The sequence below is a fragment of the Anser anser genome (genome assembly GCF_964211835.1).
Source record: "Anser anser genome assembly, chromosome: 34".
Lineage (NCBI taxonomy): Eukaryota > Metazoa > Chordata > Aves > Anseriformes > Anatidae > Anser > Anser anser.
Genome location: NC_139755.1, coordinates 137648 through 149362, shown reverse-complemented (window position 1 = coordinate 149362; position 11715 = coordinate 137648). Strand labels below are relative to the sequence as shown.

Below are 11715 nucleotides of genomic sequence, written 5' to 3'. Positions count from 1 at the left end.
TGGCTTGGGGGTTTACTGGGAGGGATTTCAGGGGTACTGGGAGCACAGGAAGGAGGTTTGGGAGGGACACTGAGGGTTACTGGGAGCTCTGGGAGGGATTTTGGGGGTACTGGGAGCACTGGGAAGAGGTTTGGGAGGGATTTTTGGGCTTCTGGGAGCACTGGGAGGGATTTCAGGGGTACTGGGAGCAACTGGGAGGGATTTGAGGGGTACTGGGAGCACTGGGAGGAGGTTTGGGAGAGACACTGGAGGGTATTGGGGGCACTGGGAGGAACTGGGAGGTACTGGGAGCACTGGGAGGGCGTTTTGGGGGAACACCAGGGGGTACTGGGAGGGATCTGTGGGGCACTGGGAGGTATTGGAGGGATACTGGGAGCACTGGGGGGAGGTTTGGGGGGACACTGGGTGTTACTGGGAGGCACTGGGAGGGACTGGGAACACTGGGGGGGGCATTTTGGGGGAACACTGGGGGGTACTGGGAGGGATTTGGGGGGCACTGGGAGGTATTGGAGGGATACTGGGAGCACTGGGAGGAGGTGTGGGGGGATGCTGGGAGGTACTGGGAGGCACTGGGAGGCACTGGGAGGGACTGGGAGCCCGGTGGCCTTCCCGTGTCCCCGGGAGCCTTTGCGGCAGGAAACGCCGCTCGCCCGCCACCATTGTCAGGGCCGGCAAAAAAAACGACCCCGTTTTGGGTGAAAAAACGCCCGGATTGGGGCCCACCGGTGCCAGGGAGCTGCTGCGGCTCTCGTGAATCCGTCCCCATCGGATTTGGGGTGAAAAAGGGCAAAAACGGGCCGATCGCTGGCGGCGAGTGGCCGGGGGAGTTAAGCGGCGCGTGGATTGCGTTTTGGGGTGAGAAACGGGGAAAATGGGCCGATGGCTGCGGGGAGGGCGGGAGGGGGGGGCTGAATGCTTACGGGAGGGCATTTTGGGGTGAAAAAAGGGGAAATCGGGCTGTTGGTTTTCAGGTGGGGAGGCGCGGAATGAACTAAATGTGGGCATTGCGTTTTAGGGTGAAAAAGGGGGAAAATGGGCCGATTGCTGCTGAGCAGGCTGGGAGAGGAATTAACTGTTTGTGGGAGGGCGTTTTGGGGTGAAAAAGCAGGAAATTGGGCCGGTCGCTCTCAGGTAGAGGGGTGCAAAATTTACTAATTGTCAGGATTGTGTTTTGGGGTGAAAAGAGGAGAAATCGGGGTGACTGCTACAACGGGGTGGGGGTGCAAAATTAGGTAGTTTGGGGGATTGTATTTTTGTGTGAATAAGGGGGAAAATGGGAAAAAAATCTGCCGGGCATGCAGGATGGGGGGTTAGTTAACGGTGCGGATTGCTTTTTGGGGTGAAAAAGGAGGAATTTGGGCCCGTTGTTATAGGGTGGGGGGGTCTGTAAAATTAACTAATTGTGGGGATCGTGTTTTGGGGTGAAAAGGGGGGAAAATGGGACGATTGCTGCTGGGCCGGCAGGAGAGGGGTTAACCGCTGGTGGGAGGGACTTTTGGGTTGAAAAAGGAGGAAATTGGGCCGACTGCTCCGGGGTAGGGGGGGGAGCAAAATTAACTCATTGTCGGGGTTCTGTTTTGGGGTGAAAAGAAGGGAAATCGGGATGATTGCTGCATGGGGCGGGGGGGCAAAATTAACTAGTTTGGGGGGTCGAATTTTGGGGTGAAAAGGGGGGAAATCGGGCCGATTGCCTTCAGGAATTAAGGTGCGGGATTGATTCATCGCGTGGATTGCATTTTGGGGTAAAAAAGGGTGAAAATGGGCTGATTGCTTCAGGACATGCGGGATTAGGGTTTAAAAATAAGGGGGGGGCTATTTTGGGGTAAAAAACAAGGGAAATGGGGTAACTTATTGTGGGTGTCAGGGGGGCCGGATTAATTAATTGTGAGGATTGTGTTTTGGGGGGGAAAATGGGAGAAATGGGATAATTAGTCCCGGGGTGGGGAGAGTGCAAAATTAACAAATCTGGAGGATTAGGTTTTGGGGTGAAATAGGGTGAAAACAGGTCAATTGCTCCTAAGCGTGGGGGTGCAAAATTAACTAATTTGGGGGTTATGTTTTGGGGTGAAAAGGGAGGAAATTGGGCTAAATGCTCTCAGTTGTAGGAGTGCAAAATTAACTAATTTTGGGGATTGTTTTTTGGGGTGAAAAAGGGAGGAAATGGGGTGATGGCTGTCAGGAATGGGGGTGCGGAATTAATTGTGGGGATCGCATTTTGGGGTGAAAAAGGGGGAAAATGGGACGATTGCTTTCAGGTGTAGGGGTTCAAAATTAATTAATTTTGGGGATTGTGTTTTGGGGTGAAAAGGCAGGAAATTGGGCCAATTGCTTTCAGGTGTAGGGGTGCAAAATTAACTAATTTTTGGGATTGTTTTTTGGGGTGAAAAAGGGCAAAAATGGGGTGATGGCTCTCAGGAATGGGGGTGTGGAATTAATTTTGGGGATTGCATTTTGGGGTGAAAAAGGGGGAAAATGGGACGGTTGCTTTCAGGTGTAGGGGTGCAAAATTAACTAATTTTTGGGATTATTTTTGGGGGTGAAAAAGGGCAAAAATGGGGTGATGGCTCTCAGGAATCGGGGTGCAGAATTAATTAATTTTGGGGATTGCATTTTGGGGTGAAAAAGGGGGAAAACGGGACGATTGGTTTCAGGTGTAAGGGTGCAAAATTAACTAATTTTGGGGATTGTCTTTTGGGGTGAAAAAGGGCAAAAATGGGGTGAAGGCTCTCAGGAATCGGGGTGCGGAATTAATTAATTGTGGGGATCGCATTTTGGGGTGAAAAGGGAGGAAATTGGGCCAATTGCTCTCAGGTGTAGGGGTGCAAAATTAATTAATTTTGGGGATTGTGTTTTGGGGTGAAAACGGAGGAAATTGGGCCAATTGGTTTCAGGTGTAGGGGTGCAAAATTAACTAATTTTGGGGATTGTTTTTTGGGGTGAAAAAGGGCAAAAATGGGGTGATGGCTCTCAGGAATCGGGGTGCGGAATTAATTAATTTTGGGGTTTGTGTTTTGGGGTGAAAAAGGGGGAAATTGAGCCAATTGCTGTCAGGTGTAGGGGTGCAAAATTAACTAATTTTTGGGATTGTGTTTTGGGGTGAAAAGGGAAGAAATTGGGCCAATTGCTCTCAGGTGTAAGGGTGCAAAATTAACTAATTTTGGGGATTGTTTTTTGGGGTGAAAAAGGGTAAAAATGGGGTGATGGCTCTCAGGAATCGGGGTGCAGAATTAATTAATTGTGGGGATTGCCTTTTGGGGTGAAAAGGGAAGAAATTGGGCCAATGGCTCTCGGATGTAGGGGTGCAAAAATAACTGATTTTTGGGATTGTTTTTTGGGGTGAAAAAGGGCAAAAATGGGGTGATGGCTCTCAGGAATCGGGGTGCAGAATTAATTCATTCTGGGGATTGTATTTTGGGGTGAAAAGGGAAGAAACTGGGCCAATTGCTCTCAGGTGTAGGGGTGCAAAATTAATTTTCGGGATCGTGTTTTGGGGTGAAAACGGAGGAAATTGGGCCAATTGCTTTCAGGTGTAGGGGTGCAAAATTAATTCATTTTGGGGATTGTGTTTTGGGATGAAAAGGGAAGAAATTGAGCCAATTGCTCTCAGGTATAAGGGTGCAAAATTAATTAATTGTGGGGATTGTCTTTTGGGGTGAAAAAGGGGGAAAATGAGACGATTGCTTTCAGGTGTAGGGGTGCAAAATTAATTAATTTTGGGGATTGTGTTTTGGGGTGAAAAGGGAGGAAATTGGGCTAAATGCTCTCAGTTGTAGGAGTGCAAAATTAACTAATTTTTGGGATTGTCTTTTGGGGTGAAAAAGGGGGAAAACGGGACGATTGCTCTCAGGTGTAGGGGTGCAAAATTAATGAATTTGTGGGGTTACATTTTGGGGTGAAAAAAGGCGAAAACCAAAGGAGGCTTTTTCGGGGCGAGAGCAGGAGGTTTGGCGCCCGTAACGCGCCCCAGACGAGGGGGATTTTGGGGCAAAAACGGACCGGTTTGGGGTAAAAAATAGCAAATAAAAGAGCTTTTTTTTTTTTTTCTCATTTTTGCCCTTTTTTGCCCCGTTTCGGCAGGCGCCGCCATGGAGGCCGGGGGTCCCCGGCAGGATGGGGCCGTCCCCAGCGAGCCCCGCGGCGCAGGTGAGGACACGGGGCGCGGGGAGCTCCTCGGGGACGGGGGGGTTTTGGGGCAAAAAGGCGGGAATTTGGGGAAAAAAAACACAAAAAGGGGTGGTCTTCTGCTGGGAGTGGCCCTTCGTGGTCACGGGTGGCCACCAGGAGATGTTCTCCGTGGAGGAACATCTCAAGGTTGACGTGGGTGACCCACCAGGAGATGTTCTCCATGTAGGAACTTCATGATGTGGTCATGGGTGACCCACCAGGAGACGTTCTCCGTGGAGGAACGTCGTGACGTGGTCATGGGTGATCCACCAGGAGACGTTCTCCATGGAGGAACATCTCAAGGTGGTCGTGGGTGACCCACCAGGAGACGTTCCTCCATGGAGAACATCTGGTGGGTCATCGTGTGACCATGTAGAGGCGTTCCTCCATGGAGAACATCTCCACATGGCCATATATAGACCTACTATGAGATGTTCTCCATGGAGGAACGCCTCTACATGGTCTTACGTTGACCTACCACGAGACGTTCTCCATGGAGAACATCTCCACATGGTTGTTTGATGACCCACCAGACGTTCTCCATGGAGGAACCTCTCTACATGGCCATACGTTGACCTCCTATGAGATGTTCCTCCACGGAGAACATCTCCACATGGTTGGTTGATGACCCACCAAGACGTTCTCCATGGAGGAACATCTCTACATGGCCATATGTTGACCTCCTATGAGATGTTCCTCCATGGAGAACATCTCCACATGGTTGGTTGATGACCCACCAGACGTTCTCCATGGAGGAACCTCTCTACATGGCCATACCTTGACCTCCTATGAGATGTTCCTCCACGGAGAACATCTCCACATGGTTGGTTGATGACCCACCAAGACGTTCTCCATGGAGGAACATCTCTACACGGCCATATGTTGACCTCCTATGAGATGTTCCTCCATGGAGAACATCTCCACATGGTTGGTTGATGACCCACCAAGACGTTCTCCATGGAGGAACATCTCTACACGGACATACGTTGACCTCCTATGAGATGTTCCTCCACGGAGAACATCTCCACATGGTTGGTTGATGACCCACCAAGACGTTCTCTGTGGAGGAACACCTCTACACGGCCATACCTTGACCTCCTATGAGATGTTCTCCATGGAGAACACCTCTACATGGTCACACGATGACCCACCAGACGTTCTCCATCGAGGAACATGTCTACATGGCCATATGTTGACCTACTATGAGATGTTTCTCCACGGAGAACACCTCTACATGGTCACACGATGACCTACCAGATGTTCTCCATGGGGGAACATCTCTACATGACCATATTATGACCTACTATGAGATGTTTCTCCATGGAGAACATCTCCACATGGTTGTTTGATGACCCACCAGACGTTCTCCATGGAGGAACCTCTCTACATGGCCATACCTTGACCTCCTATGAGATTTTCCTCCACGGAGAACATCTCCACATGGTTGGTTGATGACCCACCAAGACGTTCTCTGTGGAGGAACATCTCTACATGGCCATACGTTGACCTCCTATGAGATGTTCCTCCACGGAGAACATCTCCACATGGTTGGTTGATGACCCACCAAGACGTTCTCCATGGAGGAACATCTCTACATGGCCATACCTTGACCTCCTATGAGATGTTCCTCCATGGAGAACATCTCCACATGGTTGTTTGATGACCCACCAGACGTTCTCCATGGAGGAACATCTCTATGTGGCCATAACTTGACCTACTATGAGATGTTCCTCCATGGTGGAACACCTCTACATCGTTGTTTGATGACCCACCAGACGTTCTCCATGGAGGAACCTCTCTACATGGCCATACGTTGACCTCCTATGAGATGTTCCTCCACGGAGAACATCTCCACATGGTTGGTTGATGACCCACCAAGATGTTCTCCGTGGAGGAACATCTCTACACGGCCATATGTTGACCTACTATGAGATGTTCCTCCATGGAGAACATCTCCACATGGTTGCTTGATGACCCACCGGACGTTCTCCACGGAGAACCCGCGGGTTCCTCAGCCCCAACCCGCCCCCCCGACCCTTCTCCTCCCCGTTTCCCCCCCCCGCAGCACCACCGACGCCCCCCGGAGACCACCCCAGCGGCTTCATCAACCTCCTGGGCCTCCTGGAAGCCGGCGAGCGCCGCTCCAAACCCTACCGCTGCACCGAGTGCGGGAGGACCTTCGGCCAGAGCTCCAACCTCCTGGAGCACCAGCGCACCCACACGGGCGAGAGGCCCTTCTCCTGCCCCCGGTGCCCCAAGAGCTTCGGCAGGAGCTCCACCTTGGCCGAGCACCTCCGCACCCACACCGGCGAGAAGCCCTACGCCTGTCCCACCTGCTCCCGGACCTTCAGCCGCAGCTCCACCTTGACCGAACACCGGCGCACCCACACCGGCGAGACCCCTTTCTCCTGCCCGGAGTGCGGGAGGACCTTCGGCAGGACCTCCAACCTGGTCAAGCACCTCCGCACCCACACCGGCGAGAAGCCCTACGGCTGCGGCCGCTGCGGCAAGGCCTTCAGCCTCAGCTCCAACCTGGTCAAGCACGAGAGGACCCACACGGGCGAGAAGCCCTTCTCCTGCCCGCAGTGCCCCAAGCGCTTCAAGAAGAAGACCCACCTGGCCTCCCACCAGCGCACCCACACCGGCGAGCGGCCCTACCGCTGCGGCGAGTGCGGCAAGGCCTTCGGCCAGAGCTCCACCCTCATCGAGCACCAGCGCACCCACACCGGCGAGCGCCCCTTCCGCTGCGGCGCCTGCGGCAAGAGCTTCTGCGTCTCCTCCAACCTGGTCAAGCACCGGCGCATCCACACCGGCGAGAAGCCCTACGGCTGCGCCCGCTGCGGCAAGCGCTTCCGCTACAAGCCCCAGTTCACCCGGCACCTCAAGGGGCACCCCGAGGAAGGGGAGGAGCCGGCTTGCGGGGTCCCCTAGGAGGTGGGCACCGGGTGGTCCGACGTCGCGGCGGTCGTCTGAGGAACCCGAGGAACATCGCGGTGTCGCGGTGTGGTGGCCACCAAACCGTGGTGGAACCTCGAGTGTTGTCCCTAGAGGTGGGCGATGGGCTTGGGAGGTCAGGGTGGGTCCCAGCACCTCAACGGGGTGCTCCACCATCATGGCGTCCAGCTAGGAACCCGAGGAACAGCATGGTGTTGTGGTATGGTGGCCACCAAACCATGGTAGAACCTCAAATGTTGACCCTGGAGACACGTGGAGGTCAAATACCGACTTGGGAGGTCAGGGTGGGTCCCAGCACCTCAACAGGGTGCTCAACCATCATGGCGTCCAGCTAGGAACCTAAGGAACGCTCTTGGTGTCGTGGTATGGTGGCCACCAAACCATGGTAGAACCTCAAATGCCGTCCCTGGAACCATCTCGAGGTGGATGATGGACTTGGGAGGTTGGGATGGGTGCCGGGACCTCAGTAGGGTGCTCAACCATCATGGCGTCCAGCTTAGAACCCAAGGAACGCTCTTGGAGTTGTGGTATGGTGGCCACCAAACCGTGGTAGAACCTCGAGTGTTGACCCTGGAGACACGTGGAGGACAAATACGGACTTGGGAGGTCAGGAAGGGTCCCAGCACCTCAATGGGGTGCTCCACCATCATGGCGTCCAGCTAGGAACCCAAGGAACACCATGGAGTTGTGATATGGTGGCCACCAAACCATGGTAGAACCTCAAATGTGGCTCCAGTAGGTAGTTAGAGGTGGACTATGGACTTGGGAGGTCGGGATGGGTGCCGGGACCTCAATAGGGTGCTCCACCATCATGGCGTCCAGCTTAGAACCCAAGGAACGCTCTTGGAGTTGTGGTGTGGTGGCTACCAAACCGTGGTAGAACCTCAAATGCCGTCCCTGGAACCATCTCGAGGTGGATTATGGACTTGGGAGGTCGGGATGGGTGCCGGGACCTCAACAGGGTCCTCCACCATGATGGCGTCCAGCTTAGAACCCAAGGAACGCTCTTGGTGTTGTGGCATGGTGGCCACCAAACCGTGGTAGAACCTCAAATGTTGACCCTGGAGACACGTGGAGGTCAAATACGGACTTGGGAGGTCAGGGTGGGTCCCAGCACCTCAACGGGGTGCTCCACCATCATGGCGTCCAGCTAGGAACCCGAGGAACACCATGGTGTTGTGGTGTGGTGGCCACCAAACCATGGTAGAACCTCAAATGTGGCTCCAGTAGGTAGTTAGAGGTGGACTATGGACTTGGGAGGTCGGGATGGGTGCCGGGACCTCAATAGGGTGCTCAACCATCATGGCGTCCAGCTTAGAACCCGAGGAACACCATGGAGTTGTGGTATGGTGGCCACCAAACCGTGGTAGAACCTCAAATGTCGTCCCTGGAACCATATTGAGGTGAATGATGGACTTGGGAGGTCGGGATGGGTGCCGGGACCTCAGTAGGGTGCTCAACCATCATGGCGTCCAGCTTAGAACCTAAGGAACTCTCTTGGTGTCGCGGTATGGTGGCCACCAAACCATGGTAGAACCTCAAATGTCGTCCCTGGAACCATCTCGAGGTGGATTATGGACTTGGGAGGTCGGGATGGGTGCCAGGACCTCAACGGGGTGCTCTACCATCATGGCGTCCAGCTTAGAACCTAAAGAACGCTCTTGGAGTTGTGGTGTGGTGGCCACCAAACCATGGTAGAACCTCAAATGTGGCTCCAGTAGGTAGTTAGAGGTGGACTATGGACTTGGGAGGTCGGGATGGGGGCCGGGACCTCAGTAGGGTGCTCAACCATCATGGCGTCCAGCTAGGAACCCGAGGAACATCATGGTGTTGTGGTATGGTGGCCACCAAACCATGGTAGAACCTCAGGTGTGGCTCCTGGGGACACCGGGAGATGCCTTGGGGACCCCTGGAGACACCGTGGGGACGTCTGGGGCCACCAGGAGGCACCGTGGGGCCACCAGGAGCCACCGTGGGGACATCTGGGGACAGATGAAGCCACCGTGGGGACACCTGAAGACACCGTGGGGCCACCACGAGGACATCTGGGGCCACCGTGGGGACATCTGGGGGGGGGGGGGGGGCGTCGCCGTGCTTGGGCCTCTGCGGCAGCAATAAAGGGGCTGGGGTGGCACCGAGGTGTGGTCTGGGGGGGACTGGGAGGGACTGGGAGGGACTGGGGGGGGACTGGGAGGGACTGGGAGGGACTGGGAGGGGACTGGGAGGGACTGGGGGGGGACTGGGAGGAGATGTGGGTGGCCGGGGAGGTCCGTGGAGCCCCAGCAGATGGTCGAGGACCACCTGGAGGAGGACGGAGGTGGAGGCGGTGGTGGTTCCTCCAGAGGGGTCTTTGGTGAGGGCCTGGCCCGTGTCTTCTCCTCGCCCGCCGGTGATCGTCGGTGGACCTGTGGGTGACGGGCGATGGATGGGTGGTGGACGGGTGACGTTCTGGAGATGTTCCGGGGACGTTTGAGGGACCTGGGACGTTCTGGAGATGTTCTGGAGATGTTTGAGGGCATCTGGGAATGGGTGGGTGGGTGGGTGAGATGTCTGGAGGTGGATGGAGATGGATGGATGGGGGGATGGACGGAAGGATGGAGATGTTCTGGAGATGTTTGAGGGACCTGGGATGTTCTGGAGATGTTTGGAGATGGGATGAAGAAGTTTGGAGAACTTTGGAGATGTTTGGAGGTGTTTTGAGATGTTTGGAGGTGTCTGGAGGTGTTTGGAGATGGGATGGACGAGTGGATGGAGATGTTTGGAGATGTTTGGAGGTGTCTCAAGGTGTTTGGTGATGGGATGGACGACCGGATGGACGGATGGAGATGTTTGGAGATATCTGGAGGTGTTTGGAGGTGTCTGGAGATGTTTGGGGAGGGGATGGACGAGTGGATGGAGATGTTTGGAGGTGTTTGGAGGTGTCTGGAGATGTTTGGAGGTGTCTGGAGGTGTTTGGTGATGGGATGGACGACCGGATGGACGGATGGAGGTGTTTGGAGGTGTTTGGAGATGGGATGGAGATTTTTGGAGTTGGGATGGAGAAGTTTGGAGAACTTTGGAGAACTTTGGAGATGTTTGGAGATGTCTGGAGGTGTTTGGAGGTGTCTGGAGATGTTTGGGGATGGGATGGACGAGTGGATGGAGATGTTTGGAGATGTTTGGAGGTGGGACGGAGATGTTTGGAGATGGGATGGAGATTTTTGGAGTTGGGATGGAGAAGTTTGGAGAATTTTGGAGAAGTTTGGAGATGTTTGGAGATGTCTGGAGGTGTCTGGAGATGTTTGGGGATGGGATGGACGAGTGGATGGAGAAGTTTGGAGAAGTTTGGAGAAGTTTGGAGGTGGGACGGAGATGTTTGGGGACGGGACGGAGATTTTTGGAGTTGGGATGGAGAACTTTGGAGATGTTTGGAGGTGTTTTGAGATGTTTGGAGGTGTCTGGAGATGTTTGGAGGTGTCTGGAGATGTTTGGGGATGGGACGGAGATTTTTGGAGTTGGGATGGAGAAGTTTGGAGAACTTTGGAGATGTTTGGAGGTGTCTGGAGATGTTTGGAGATGTTTGGAGGTGTCTGGAGGTGTTTGGGGATGGGATGGACGAGTGGATGGAGATGTATGGCGATGTTTGGAGGTGGGACGGAGATGCTTGGGGGCAGGATGGAGACTTTTGGAGTTGGGATGGAGAACTTTGGAGACTTTTGGAGACTTTTGGAGAAGTTTGGAGATGTTTGGAGGTGTCTCAAGGTGTTTGGTGATGGGATGGCCGACCGGATGGACGGATGGAGATGTTTGGAGATGTTTGGAGGTGGGACGGAGATGTTTGGAGGTGGGACGGAGATGTTTGGAGGTGGGATGGCGATTTTTGGAGTTGGGATGGAGAACTTTGGAGATGTTTGGAGAGGTTTGGAGGTGTCTGGAGATATTTGGAGGTGTTTTGAGATGTTTGGAGGTGTCTGGAGATGTTTGGGGATGGGATGGACGAGTGGATGGAGATGTTTGGAGATGTTTGAAGGTGTCTCAAGGTGTTTGGTGATGGGATGGATGACCGGATGGATGGATGGAGATGTTTGGAGGCGTCTGGAGATGTCTGGGGACGGGATGGAGATTTTTGGAGTTGGGATGCAGAAGTTTGGAGAACTTTGGAGAACTTTGGAGATGTTTGGAGATGTCTGGAGGTGTTTGGAGGTGTCTGGAGATGTTTGGGGATGGGATGGACGAGTGGATGGAGATGTTTGGAGATGTTTGGAGGTGGGACGGAGATGTTTGGGGATGGGATGGCGATTTTTGGAGTTGGGATGGAGAACTTTGGAGAACTTTGGAGAACTTTGAAGAACTTTGGAGAACTTTGGAGAACTCTGGAGAAGTTCCGAGAAGTTCGGACGTATTTGGAGAAGTTTGAAGCCGTTTGGAGACACCTGGAGCCGTTTGGTGCCGGCCGGCCGACCAGACGGAGAAGTTTGGGGCCACCCGGCCCCACCCAGCTCCCTCCCCCCCCCCCCCGCCATGGTCCCCGGGGAGCAGGAAGCCGCCCCCCCTCCCCCCCCCCCCCCCAGGAAGGAACCCAAAACCGCGGCCGCTTCCGGGGTGGGGACAGCGCCG

General features: G+C 54.3%; 1 protein-coding gene across 1 annotated transcript; it reads left to right on the top strand.

Annotated features, from left to right (window-relative positions):
- The first annotated feature begins 490 nt into the window (after positions 1 to 490).
- On the top strand, positions 491 to 7649 carry LOC310888388 (uncharacterized protein). The gene is made up of 3 exons (XM_083815022.1): positions 491 to 855; positions 4078 to 4143; positions 6230 to 7649. Exons 2-3 carry the CDS (start codon positions 4086 to 4088, stop codon positions 7093 to 7095), a joined length of 924 nt encoding a protein of 307 aa, XP_083671148.1. The 5' UTR covers positions 491 to 855; positions 4078 to 4085; the 3' UTR covers positions 7096 to 7649.
- Positions 7650 to 11715: the final 4066 nt, after the last annotated feature.

Bases quoted from the DNA above. Each gene is read 5' to 3' on its own strand.
- LOC310888388 (XM_083815022.1), top strand. From the start codon at position 4,086: ATGGAGGCCGGGGGTCCCCGGCAGGATGGGGCCGTCCCCAGCGAGCCC. The intron at 4,144-6,229 runs GTGAGGACACGG...CCCCCCCCGCAG, and splicing joins CAGCGAGCCCCGCGGCGCAG to CACCACCGACGCCCCCCGGA.